This window comes from Lontra canadensis, unplaced genomic scaffold (assembly GCF_010015895.1).
Source record: "Lontra canadensis isolate GAN:19392208 unplaced genomic scaffold, GSC_riverotter_1.0 scaffold101, whole genome shotgun sequence".
Lineage (NCBI taxonomy): Eukaryota > Metazoa > Chordata > Mammalia > Carnivora > Mustelidae > Lontra > Lontra canadensis.
Genome location: NW_022631095.1, coordinates 3234385 through 3248265, shown reverse-complemented (window position 1 = coordinate 3248265; position 13881 = coordinate 3234385). Strand labels below are relative to the sequence as shown.

Sequence of the window (13881 nt, the reverse complement as noted above, 5' to 3'; positions counted from 1 at the left end):
TGTGGGCAAGCTTAAGAGCTTGCAAAGAAGAAGAAATTGTTAATTCTGTTAACAGTTGTGGGAAATAAAAGGGAAGTATTTATAGAAATATGACAATGGGGGCCAGTGTTAGAGTCTGAAAGTGACTTTGCTGGGGGAAATTTGAAAATGGGAAAGAAGTAAAACAGAAGAGTTAGTGGATATAGGAGAGAGCTGTGCTTCCTGGGACTACAGGTGACTCAGTGTTACTGCAATGTAAAGCTCAAGAGAAAAGGTGATCGATGATGAGACCAGAAAATCAGATCAAGTGTGCTTTTTATAAAGTGCATAAGAATTTTCTTTTCATGTAGTTGGTGACATGGTTCGATCTGAATTTTAGAATGATAATTTTGTTGATAAGATTTGAAGATATAAAGTCAGATTAGGAAAGCTTTGAAGTACTACTTGAGGACTAAATTTGGACAATGACAATGAATTTAGAAAGGAAATATTCAAGAAATATTTGGAAAGGGGCACCTAGGTGGCTCAGTCGGTTAAGTGTTCAACTCTTGATTTAAGCTCAGGGTGATCTCAGGGTCATGATCTCAGGCTAGGGGAAGAATGCTTGTGTTTCTCTCCCTCTACCCCTCTCCCAGCTTGCACTCTCCCTTTCAAATAAATAAATAAATAAATAAAATTAAAAAAAAAAAAGATATATTTGGAAAGTAAAATTAAAATGATGAGTGATTAAATTTAGAGAAAGGGACTAAGGAAAGGCAAGATGACTCCTAGTCTAATAGCATTGACTGTGCTGGACCCAGGGTTTAGCCAAGTAGAACATAGGCTGAATTTCAGCAATCCTGGCTCCATCCCAGGAAATGGCACACTATACCTTCTGCTGTAAATAAACTTATATTGCAACACAGTTACACTCATATGTTTACATATTGTCTACAACTGTTGTCACATTACAGCAGCAGAGTCAGGGAGTTGCAACAAGAAAGCTATATGGTCTGCAAAACTTCAGGTATTTACTATTTGACCCTTTATAGAAAAAGTTTGCCAACTCCTGATCTACTATGGTCTGAACCTCCTTTTTTTAGAGTATAAACTGCAACTGAATGTTGTATCTGTGGGTTAAGAAGGAGAGGCCATGTAAGGATGATTTCCATGTTTAGGAAATAGGTTACTGAATGTATCGATGGGAACACAGATTGAGACAGAAATGCAGGGAGAATCAAAGAGAAGGCATTAAAATAGTGAGTTTATTGTTCAGTATTTATAGCCTAGAATGTCAGGATATGGCCACATACTGGACAAGTGCATTTGCAGTTTGAGGTTCAGGGAAAAATCAGTATTAGAAATGCACAGTTGGGAGGCATAACTGTGGTAAAAATTTCACATGAAGTTAAAACCACAAAAGTGTATGAAGTCATTAAGGAGAAGTCCCCAAGTGAAAGGAGAAGGCCCAGATCAGGACACACTGGGGAACAATGGCAAAGCAGGCAGAGGAAGTGAATCCAGCAGCACAGATCAGAAAGAGTTTCAGTGGGCCAGAAGAGAATCACCCTACAGAAGTCTAGACATTAGAAGACATCAAAGAAGGGACTTATCAGAAGGTCAGGGTGTTTCCGGGGAAAGTTAAAGGAAGACTGTCCACTTTGGAAAAAAAAAAATTAAGAAGGTACCCATGTATATATCAGTCTCTCTCTCTCTCTCTCTCTCTATATATATATATATATATATATATATATATATAAAATTTAGGTCAGGGTCATGGAAGCAGGGTTCAAATTTTAGTGTGTTGAGGAAGTGAGACCATAGAGACCAAAAGAGTAAATTACTATGTTTAGGAGAGTCTTGGGCCTTAGCAAGAAGTCATGTGGGTTTGAGAGCTATCTCAATTTTAAAATGAGACCATTGAGCAGTTTAGTCTTGAAAGAGGAAGATTTTGAAGATAAAGGACAGACAAGAGTAATCACAGGCAAAATGTCAGGGAAGAAGGGGAAAAGGGGAGTAAAAGGCCAAATGAAGCACCTGGCTTTGAAGTGATAGAAGGTGAAAGTAGGGAGTTCGAGGGAATTTGCTCTTTATGAACTCAATTTCTCACCAGAGGGGACTGAAGTCCAGGTTCTATGACTTGAAGAAAGGGGTTGGTGTTAAATTAATTATAGATGGGAGAAGGAACAAGAAATTAAACATAAAAATACAAACAGTACACTGTCTTATATTATGTAATTATACTGTATTATAATACTATATAATACTATATATTATAATACTATATAATACAGTTTGAAGAGGTATGGAACTATAAGCTACCCATCAATTACTTGTTAGAGGCGGTCTTTTGTCTCTCAGAATGTGAGACAAATTGGGGTTCAAACTCCTAATTAATTCATAACCTGGGTGAATCTAACATCCAATCCACAATCTCTGAAAATTAGACTTTATTTAATCCTATCTTTGCTATCTTTGACACTGAATCAGTTCAGAACAAACTGAGAATCCCCTACTAGTTTTCACAACAAATTAGATTATACCATCATCATCATAATGTTGTTATTATTTAAAGATTTTGTTTATTTACTTGGCACAGAGAGAGAGAGAGAGAGAGGTGGGGGGACGGACACAAACAGGCAGAGTGGGAGAGGGAGAGGCAGGCTTCCTACTGAGCTGGGAGCTTGATGCAGGGCTCAATCCGGGGACCCTGAGATCATGACCTGCGCTGAAGGCAGAGGCTTAACAATTGAGCCACCCAGGCACCCCAGCATCATATTAGTTTTATTTTTACTATAGATTCAGATGTCATGGAAAGAAAATTCCATCACACTCTCCTCCGCAGGTGTTCTTTTTTTCTTTTTTTCCTTTAAACTTTTATTAATTTATTTGTCAGAAAGAGAGGGAGAGAGCACAATCAGAGGGAGTGTGAGGCAGAGTGAGAAACAGGCTCCTTGCTGGAGCCAGATCTGAGACTTGATCCCACAACTCTGGGATCATAAGCTGAGCTATAGGCAGACGCTTAACCAACTGAGCCACCCAGGAATTCCATTCTCACATGTTCTTCACACAATACGCCTGCTTCTGGGAAGGAGTCTACCTTGCTCTGTGCTCTTCTCCCTGGGAGAAAAAGTTTGCAAGGATGGTAGTATAATCTTCCCCAGCATTGCTCAGCGATGGGTGCAGAGTCGAAGAGGGCTGATAACTACATTGACACAAGTTTGGGGATTTACAGAGCGGATGCAGAGTTGACTATTAGCAGGAATAAAGGCAGAGACATTTATGGTAAACGGACTCCGAACCGGCAACTTGTTTGTCATCTCATTTGTATAATACATATGTTTTATGAACAAAAAGTGAATGCAGTTTTACAGAGACAATGGAATATAATCTGCATAAAAGAAACAGATGCAGAATTACAATATTCAGAGGGTCCTTTTAAAGTGGATTTTAAGGGGCACTTGGATTGCTCAGTTGGTTGACTGTCTTGACTCTTGATTCTGTCTCAGGTCTTGATCTCAGGGTCAGGGGATTGAGCCCCATGTGGGGCTCCATGCTCTGCACAGAGTCTACTTGTCCCTCTCCCTCTGTTCCTGCCTCCCCCATGCCACACACTCACTCTCACTCAAATAAATAAATAAAATCTTTAAAATAAAATAAAGTAGGTTTCAACAAGGAAAATTGTAACCAAATCATCACCTTTGGTCTTCCTTCTTTGATGCCTAGGCTAGTGATCCTATTCTGAAAATTAAATGGAGGCATCCTGTATTTCTGCTTTTCTCACCTGCATGGAAATCCATACATACCACCTTCTGCCTTCAGCTAGGCTGCGGTGGAGTATTTACGTTTTCTTTTCCCTTAGATTCCTAGAGGAATCTCTGCCTTCCTCCTGATTTTTCCTCTCCCCTCTTTAGAAAGAGGGAAACGTACCATAAGAGATTCTTAAAAACACAGACGAAGCCAAGGGGTGATGGAGGGAGGGAGGTGGGGGAGAGGCTAGGCAGTGATAAATATCAAGGAGAGCACTGGGTGTGATGAGCACTGAGTGTCATACGCAAGTGATGAATCTTTGAATTCTGCTCCTGAAGCCAACAATGCACGGTGTGTTCACTAAATAGAATTTCAATAAAAAATAGAAAAAAAGAAAAAATTAAAAGTTCTGATGTTTGTGGTTCACACATCACACAAACACAAGAAAACCATGCTTTCATGATCATCTGGGCTTTCAAATTGTGCTTCCCTAGTCCAACAGCATGGGAACTTGTTAGAAATGCATGTTCTCAGGCCTCACCCCAGGCCTACTGAATCAGAGACTCTGGGATGGGGCCCAGGGTTTGCTAAACACACCCTGCTGGTGAAGCTGATGTGCTCCAAAGTTTGAAAACCACTGATGTGGGACCTTGAAAATAATCAAGAAGGGGAGAAAGGATTTTGAAGGTATTTCATCATCTGTTAAGAATGTAGCGTCTCTTTCTAGCTTTTCCTCTAAAGACAGAAGAAAGTATTGAATTGTTAATTATTTTTTGATTGCCAGATTTTTTTTAATTACAAGGTAATTTTTTTAATTACAAGGTAATTTTTTTAATTACAAGGATTAGCTGATGAGTTTTTCATAAGCTAGAACCTTTTTTTCTGTCAGTTCACACATATCTAGCACATCTGTTTTAAAAACTTGTATGGCATTCCAGTATTCTATTAATGAATACTACCAATTGTTTTTAATTTTTCACTATTAACAAATCTGAAACAGTCATCCTTATACATATATTTCTGGATATTTTCTTATTATTAGGACAAATTTCTGAAAGTGGATTTGCTGGATTAAAAATTCTTCACATGGAAAGGTTGAAAACCACTTCTTGATTTTTTAACAGAAAAATTACATAAATTTATAATTGTAGTTATAGTATGTGATATATAATGGGAGTGCTGCTTAGCAATGATTCTAGACATGGGCATTACCAAACGTTTTATCATTTTGTTATGCTTTTAAGATAGGATATGTATTGTATTATTGCATTAAAGTTCTATAATTATTTTAATGTTTAATAAACTTATTAAAATAACTTCACAAGAAATATATATCTTTTGGAAATGATAATTAAAAATAATGCAATCAATGTTTATAGCAAAACATTCCAAAAGCACAAAATTTATAAGATGGAAAGTAAAAGTACTCTAATTCTCATCCTCCCATCTAGTTATAACAACACTTGCAAGTTTCTTGAGTAGTTTTCCAGAAATTGTACATGCTATCATATTATCATATACATTTATAATTCAGTGATTATTAACAAGATTGAATATCTTTTCATATGCTTTGATCATTACATTTTGTGTAGTGCGTGAAACTGCCGTTCACAACAGGATAGTCAAGTGAACCAATATTTTCATTTATGCCATTGGGTTTTTACATTATGCTTTAGAAACTTCTTCCCATCCCAACAATATTTCTTTTAGGCTATTTCTAGTTTAATTGTTGATGCTTACGTCTGTAATCCGTCTACATTTGTGTTGAACATGTCATGGGTTAGAACGTATTATCTCAGGACACCTGGGTGGCTTTGTCAAAGTGTCTGCCTTGGCTCAGGTCTTGATCCCAGGGTCCTGGGATGGAGCCCCACATAGGGCTCCCTGCTCCTCGGGGAGCCTGCTTTTCCCTCCCCTCATCACTTGTGCTCTCTCATTGTCTTTCTCTTTCTCAAATAAATAAAATAATAAAAAAAGAACATATTACCTCATTTCCATCTTGAAATAGAGCCCAGGGATGTTGGGTGACTTTCTGCTTTCCTGAGGTTACCCAACCTACTCTGACTCAGAGTTCAGTGCACTAACACCAACCACCTTGGAGTAAACACAGGGAGAATGGAGGACATAGGGGGATGGAAGATGGGTGTAACTGGGTAGGAGACTGAAACTTGTGTGCTTTTCTTACTCTCATTCCAATAACTGGAAGATCCAGGCGTGGGATGGGCAAAGATAATAACATTTTTGGCTTTCTTTCCTTTATAAAAACCGATTTCCTATTACACCTCTGTCAAAGTATAATTTTCAAAAAAGTTAAAAAAATTGTTGACATAAATAGAGAATGTATGTCCAAGATACATTTGGTTCCTTAATGAGGAAATCAGCAGGATGGAAAAGTTGGCTCAAAAGCACTTATTAAACTGGGTATTTATAGAGTTTTAAACAAAGAATGTTGAAATCAAATTACTAGGCTTGATGATAACAATGATCCAGGGGTGCCTGGGTGGCTCAGTTGTTAGGTGTCTGCCTTTGGCTCAGGTCGTGATCCCCAGGACCTAGGATCCAGCCCCGTATTTGGCTCCCGGCTTGGCCGTGAACCTGCTTTGTTGTCTTCACTGTCGAGATCTTAGGACAATCGTATTTCTGGTTGCTCAGGTCCCTCTCTCCCTGGAATGCTTTTATCTTTTCACCTCAGTCCCATGGTGGAGTGAATGTATGACTCCAAGAAGGAAGGAAGGTAGGAAGGAAAGAAGGGAGGGAGGAGGGAGAGAAAGAGAGAGAAAAGAGAGAGTAAATAAGAGAGAAAGAGAGAGAATGTTAGACCCACATGGAAACTATGTAAGTGAACTTATCTGGGAAAAGGTGTAGTTTAGTTAATGATTGCAAGATGAGATCATCTTGGATTAAGGTGGCTCCAAGGACAAGTGTCCTCAGAAGAGTGACAGTGAGGAGGAAGAAGATAGAGGCACAAAGAAGGCCACATGGAGATCAACACCGAGAATGGAGCTGTTCTGCCATGAAAGTGGAAAACCTGGAGCCGCGGGAAGACAGGGGAGGCCAGTAGGGATTCTCCTGCAGAGCTTCGGGAGGGAAACTAGTCTGGCCAACACCCTGACTTCAGACTTGCTCTCCAGCATTCTGAGCATACATTTCTGTTGTTTTAAGCCACCAAACTGTGATAACTTTGTCGCAGCGGTCCCAGGAAACAAATAAATGCCCTGAGCCTTCTTTTGAATGAAAAGAGCATATTTGTATTTTCCTATGGCCATTTTTTTCATTCTTTCTTAGCATCTGTCAGCTTGTCTCCCCTTATCTTCATGTGTTTCTCTGCAGCTCAGATTTCCTGCACCAAAAACTTTAAGTGGCATCAGTGTTTAAAATTCCAGTTTTCAGAGGACTGTCTTAGCTACCCCTGCTTCTATTGCTTAACTCTGTCTGCCAATTTCCCCTTTGGCTCGACTTACCTTTCTTGGTTCCTTTATTTTTTTTATTTTTTGAGATTTTATTTATTTATTTGAGAGGGAGAGAGAGAGAGAGAAAGCATGAGAGTGGAGTGAGGGGCAGAGAGAGAAGCAGACTCCCTGCTGCGCAGGGAGCCTGATGTGGGGCTCAATCCCAGGACTCTGGGATTGTAACCTGAGCAGAAGGCAGCTGCTTAACTGACTGAGCCACCCAGCCACCCCCTGCCCCGACCTTTCTTGGTTCCTTAATTTTGGTACAGAAATCCATACGCCATCCAATCTCCCTTCCCCCAAACACATTTTTCCATATTGATCTACATTACCTATTATGAAATCTGATCTCTTGGTCTCTGCCTTTACTTTATTGCCAACACTACCTCAAATCCCCCTTCAACATGATCAGGCATGCCCCAGAAACTAGGGGACGTGGCAATAATTTCTCAAGAAAATATTTGAATATTTCCTACCTACAACTTCTATCTGAAAACTATAACCTCCAATGCTACAAGATAGTACTGAAGCAATTATTTTTCTATTCCTCCTTCTAAGCATCTGGGGTTCCATCAAGGATTGTGAATTTCTACAGGGCAGTATATATGTGTCTCTTTTTCTCAAATAGTTATTTGATCCCTATAAAAGAATAAAGTTCAGTGAACTAATGGGACTTCACAGTGAAGGAAACAACAAAACCAAAAGGCAGTTTTTGAAATGAGAAGTGCCCAGATGTTTATAGCAGTATTATCAACAAGAGACGAACTATGGAGAGAGACCAAATGTCCATCAACTAATGAATGGATAAAGAAGATGTGGTATATAAATACAATGGAATATTACTGTTCCATCAAAAAATGAAATCTTATCATTTGCAATGACATGGAGGGAGCTAGGATTTATTAAGCTAAATGAAATAGGTCAGTCAGAGAAAGACAAATATCATATGATTTCACTCATACCTGGAACTTAAGAAAGAAAGCAGATGAACACAGGTAAGGGGGAAAAGAGAAAAAGGAGAGAGGGAAACAAGCCATAAGAGGCTCTTAACGACAGAGAACAAACTGAGGGGAGATGGAGGGAGGTGGGCAGGGGAATGGGCTAGACGGGTGATGGGTATTAAGGAGGACACTTGTTATGATGAGCACTGGGTGTCCTTTGTAAGTGATGAATCACTGAATTCTATTCCAGAAACCAATATTGTACTGTATATTAACTACCTAAATTTTAAATTAAAAAATGAAAAAAAAAGTCCAAAAAAAGAATAAAGTTCCCAACATCCCTAAGACTATTGGCACCAGTCCTTTTCTCCTGCTCCATGGCACACTTAAAATTCCCCTTTTCCTTTTTTTTTAAATTTTTTAAATTTAAATTCAATTTAGCTAACGTATAGTGTATTATTAGTTTCAGGGGTAGAATTTAGTGATTCATCAGTTGCATGTAACACCCAGTACTTACACATCAAGTGCCCTCCTTAATGCCCATCACCCAGTTAACCCATCTCCCCACCTATGTCCCCTCCAACAATCCTCAGTTTGTTTCCTTTGTGTGTGTGTGTGTGTGTGTGTGTGTGTGCGCGCGTGCTAAAGGATCAGTTATGGGTTTATTGCCAAACAGTGAGAACTTCTGAGCCCTGGACAAAGATCATCTTTGAGAACGCTGAGCCATCAGAAGCACCGCCAGCCTCATCAGAATTTTTGTCAAGCATAGTTCACAGGCAGTGAGGAATGTGCACTTCTCTTAGGAAATGCATTGTGTCTGGTTCTGAGCCGCCATTGACGATTCTTTCCTCCGTCCATTATTTCACTGGTTTTAATAAGATGGTGATATTCCTTTTTTTCCCCACATAAAATATGTTTAATAAATATTTTGATCAAAATTAAACTAAGAAGAAAACCCCAAATAAATGGTTAGTAATGCTACTGAAGCAATCCAGAAGAAAATAAAATATGACAAACCAATAGAAAGAACATTAAAACTATGTCTAGGTAAGATGATGTGCGGGAGTCCCCTCTGTCTGTCCAAACTGACCAGTTAACCTTGCAAACTTGCTCCAAGTTCTGTCTTCTCCAGAAAGCTTTGCCCATCACTTCTGGTATGCACCAGGATCACCTCTGAACTCTTTAAAGCTTCTCTTCTCCAGAACAGCTTTAATCCTTTCTACCATTGCCCACATGTCATCCTGGAGACCCTTTAGCATTATAGTCCTTCTTCTTCAGCTAAATTCCCATTTAGCGCTAGAATCTTTTTGACAGAAAGCACCCTCCCACCCATTCCAGATGGAAGACCTCATGCTCCTGCCTCCTTTCCTTTGCAACTGGTGCCTTTACCTCCAGGCTGTTGCTGCTTCTCCAGTACCTGCCACCTGCCAGACATTGTCCTCCAGATGTGCCTCCCTCCAACACCCCCCACTGCCCTCCTTCAGAACCTTCTTAATAAGAGCTGATCAGATCACATTTTTTTTCTCCTCTGATACCTACAGCACAGCCCGCATTCCAAAGAGGATTAGAATGCAGGGACAACACCTGATTCACACTGAATTTCTTGTCTTCTTCCCACTCTTAACCACCGCCCCCCTCCTGGTGCCTAGTGCTGCCTTTCTCCTTCAGGCTGGGCTCAGTAAAATTTTTTTTTTCATTTTATTTCTTTTCAGTGTTCCAGAATTCATTGTTTATGCACCACACCATGCCCTCCCTAATCCCCACCACCAGGCTCACCCAATCCCCTCACCCTCACTCCTTTCCAAAACCCTCAGTTTGTTTCTCAGAGTCCATCAGTCTCTCCAATTTCCCCTAACTCACTCCTCAGCAAAGCTTTTCTCAGGAGGTTCCCCTAATGGCAGTCCTCCTGCATAGTTTGTGACTCTACTGACCATCCTGTCCTCCCCATTAGAGAAACACCCCCAGCAGACCAGAACTGCAGGAGCAGGTCTGGATTTCTCTCACACCCACCAGCACTCACCACAGTACTCAAAAGTTACTTGGAGCAGGAGTGTGTAGTGAAGAATGAGGCTGTCCGTAGCTTTTTTTTTTTTTTTTTTTTGTGACAGCTATGCCTACATTTGGTACATTTGGAGAGAGAATTATACTCTTTTTTTTTTAAGATTTTATTTATGTATTTGACAGACAGAGATCACAAGTAGTCAGAGAGGCAGGCAGAGAGAGAGGGGGAAGCAGGCTCCCTGCTGATCAGAGAGCCCAATGCTGGGCTCGAACCCAGGACCTTGGGATCATGACCTGAGCTGAAGGCAGAGGCTTTAACCCACTGACCCACCCAGGGCCCTGAGAGAGTGATATTCTAATTCCATCATTTCTTCTTCACTTATGAGTTATTTCTGGATGATGCCTGGGAACTAACTCTTTAGCTTGGAGCTGTTTAAAAAAAAGAAAGAAAGGAAGGAAAGAATCAAGTGTTTTTCCTGCCCTGGTAAGAATAGTAGATCAAAGATAATAGTTGACAAGAAGTTTATGTTCATAGAAGCATCCTTTAGTTTTGTATTGAAATTACTTCTGAGCTCTACTCAGTGCTTCTTGTAGCCATGACAACTTTATTTCTATAGCCTTCATCTCCCACCTGGACCTGCATTGTCCTCTATGCATTTTGTAGCTTTCAAGCACTAAGCCATTTAGCCTGGAGATTCTGAATTAACTGTTGGGGTGGGGCTCTGGCGTCAGTATTTTTTAAAGCCCCCCCAAATGATTTTGGTGTGCAGTCCAGGAACTGCTGCTCTAATTCACCCTGCACTTAACATCCTGCTGGGAAAATATTCAAACACCAGCTGGGTTATCTCAGTTGCCAGATGCGTGAAATACAGATTCCTGAGCCTAACATTGGAGATCTCTGTTCCATACTCATCTAATCTATGGCTATAATCTATTGTAGGTCCCTCCTTTCCTGCCAGACTGGTTTCCTTGTATTCTTTATGTCTAAAGAAAAATGACTCCCCACCTCCCTCCACCCAAACACACATACAGAGGCACAGGACACATGATCTGGCAAACGATTTTTGCAGCATATTTATGGACAGGAGCCTGACAGGTGTACATTTTCCACACTGAAACATTAGCCCCAGGAAATATTTGAAAGCAGACAGAAACAGTGGGGTAGAGTATTTAATACTCTTGGAGCCAGCCCCCCTTCCCTAAAGCCACAATATTTGCTTATTCATTAGCTTGACTGTTTTCTTCAGAGTCTTGAAGTAAATATTCATAGTAAGCATCCAAGCTTGCCGAAAGAGTCTCTTTGGGCTAGTCGACATGACAGAAAAGTTCTCCCATCACTTGCCTTTACACTAAAGGAAAGCAAGACCTGTTTGTGCCCTTAGCAAAGTCAGTGTGAGACATTTCCTAATTTGTGATCAATTTCAACACCTCTCTTGACACCAGCTGCCTGGTACCACTGATGACAAAAATCCCTTCTGATGGAATCCCTTCAGATCTTCTGATTAGAACTTCTTCCTCAAACCTCTTCCCAGAAACAGAGATGTCTAAAATTTTCACACAAATCAAAGGAAACTAAAACTGAAACACAGAATCACATTTTCAGAAATCGGACATATGACTACCCTAAAGAAGGCCCAGTTTACCAGGGAATTTTTTTTTTTCTTATATAAACTCAGAAATGGAAATTTTTTCTAAGGGGTTATGCATTAACCAAGTCACAAGATAAACACGATCTGGCTCCAGATATCACAAACACTGGATACCAGTTATTGTTTCTTATGTAGTTTTCTTATTTGTCAAAAAGGAAACACAGAGTGGAACTCAATCATTGTGGTGTTATGAAGTTACATACTTTATAAGATTATTTTTCCTCAGCTTAGTGTACACATTCAATCCCAATAAGAGTGTGTTAGCCTATTGGCCTTTTCTTCCTTGTGAACCAGGGATGATGAGAATATTCCTGAATCAAGTTTTACACATGGAATGGAATTCATAATGAGCATTGGACTGAAGGGCAGGAGAACTGCTTCTAGTCTTTCACTGGATTTATTTAAAATATTTCATTCCACAGCAGTCTAGTGGGAGGGGCACTAGATCTCCATCCACTCCATGTGAAAACAGGGTCAGGCAATTCTTGTGATAAACACAGGGTTACAAGAGTTAGTAAGTACAGGTCAGGGCAACTGACCCCTTCTGGTTTGCCTGGGATTTTCCTGCTTTAGCCCTGAAAGACCCACATCTTGGGACTCCTTTAAGTCCCTGGCAAAAGCAAATTCTTGGTCACCCCAGTGGCAGTCAGAGAATACAATCTGTGCTCTGGCCTACAGCCCTAATCTCCACAACATGCTGAAGTCATTACTTCTGATGTTCAAGTTACTTGTAGCTCTATGACTTGTTCTCTCAACTAATGGCTCTACAGACAGCTTTCGAGACCAATGAATAGATGATATCTTCATCGGTATTCCTCAAATAACGGTTGAAAGTAAATGAGCATTAGAGTAGGTATTCAATAAAAGCTCATTGAATTCTAGACCATTCTTTAATCATAGTTAAATGACAAATTAGGCTTATGGAGGGGGGGAATTGGATCTATTAGGTTATTGCAATAACTGCAGTATTGGACCCCTCGTTCTCAACCAAGTAGTTTGGACCTTATCTATGATGTAGTAGGAAAAAAAGGTGTTAAGAGCCCTAAGTACTAGTTCTGCTTTTGACACTATATGACTTTGGCAAGTCACTTTCTCTGAACTTTAGGTAGCCCAAATGTAAAAGCAGAAGTTGGGACAGGATGGTTTCTAAGTACTCTTACAGCTTAACATTCTAGAGAGTAAGCAGTGCTGTTAAAAGTTAAGTAATGAAAGAATTGCATTACATTGTAACTTCAGTACGATTAAGAAATAAGTATTGTTAGTTCTCAAGGGTTACTTCCTCTTCTCAGCAACGTCTGTGAATATCTGATTCCTCCCACCAATGCCCAAAGTACCCCGACCTCCAGAGTTCTTTTTGCTCTCCCACTAGCAAGCCAAGAAAAACTGATTTGTTCTTTTAATTGATCTATAAGTTCCAACTTTTTCTTGGTAACTACAGATTTGCTCATAAGTTTATTGGGCTGACTGACAATCTATTAAAAGCGGCTGGCCTTAAAACATTCTGTTTCAGCTGTGCTATGCTGAGCCGGAACTGTCACTTTTCTTTTATTTATAATTAAACGTTAAGTCGTCGCATCTTGTCCAGGTATTTAGATCACCTGTCTCCCGATGACCACATAAATTAAGCAAACAAAAGGAACAAATCGGCATCTTGAGAAACCTATTCTGCCCTGGTCCAAAGCTCCATACTTACCAGAGGATTTGGAAGAAGGAAGCCATAGTCTTCAGAAATGTGAAATCTTTCTAAAGATAACAATGGTGTTGTCTTCATATTCCGACTTGGAGGCTCCATAATTTTGTTTGAAGTATCTACATTAAAGCCTAAGTTCCTGAGTGCCCTCTCCCCCACAAATATCAAAGGTCTGGGGTAAGGGACCTTCAGAATAGCATCTTCCCTCTGAGGTTAATTGTGCAAGTGCCTCAGCAACGGAGAAAGACCTTGGTCTGAGGTTGAATTCCAGACTGCCATGAACTTTCTCTGACACAAGGCTGAGTAAACAATTAGAGACTGCTGATTAAAACAAACAGGCAAACAAAACCACAACAGAAAAAAAAAAATATTTTTTTTCCTCAAAGGTGTAGTATATGAGAAGGTTGGTTTTGAATCCAGACATAAGTATGTTTTCCTTTGGA

The 13881-nt window shown here is 40.0% G+C and overlaps 1 protein-coding gene across 2 annotated transcripts in view; it reads right to left on the bottom strand.

The window, feature by feature from the left end:
- IDO2 (indoleamine 2,3-dioxygenase 2) overlaps positions 1-13669 on the bottom strand; it is a 52584-nt gene extending 38915 nt beyond the window's left edge. For both annotated transcript variants that reach the window (XM_032838054.1, XM_032838055.1), the window contains exon 1: positions 13442-13669. In XM_032838054.1, coding sequence (XP_032693945.1) covers positions 13442-13540 — 99 coding nt within the window. In that variant the 5' untranslated portion in view covers positions 13541-13669. The remainder of the gene's footprint in view (positions 1-13441) is intronic.
- Between the last annotated feature and the right edge of the window lie 212 nt (positions 13670-13881).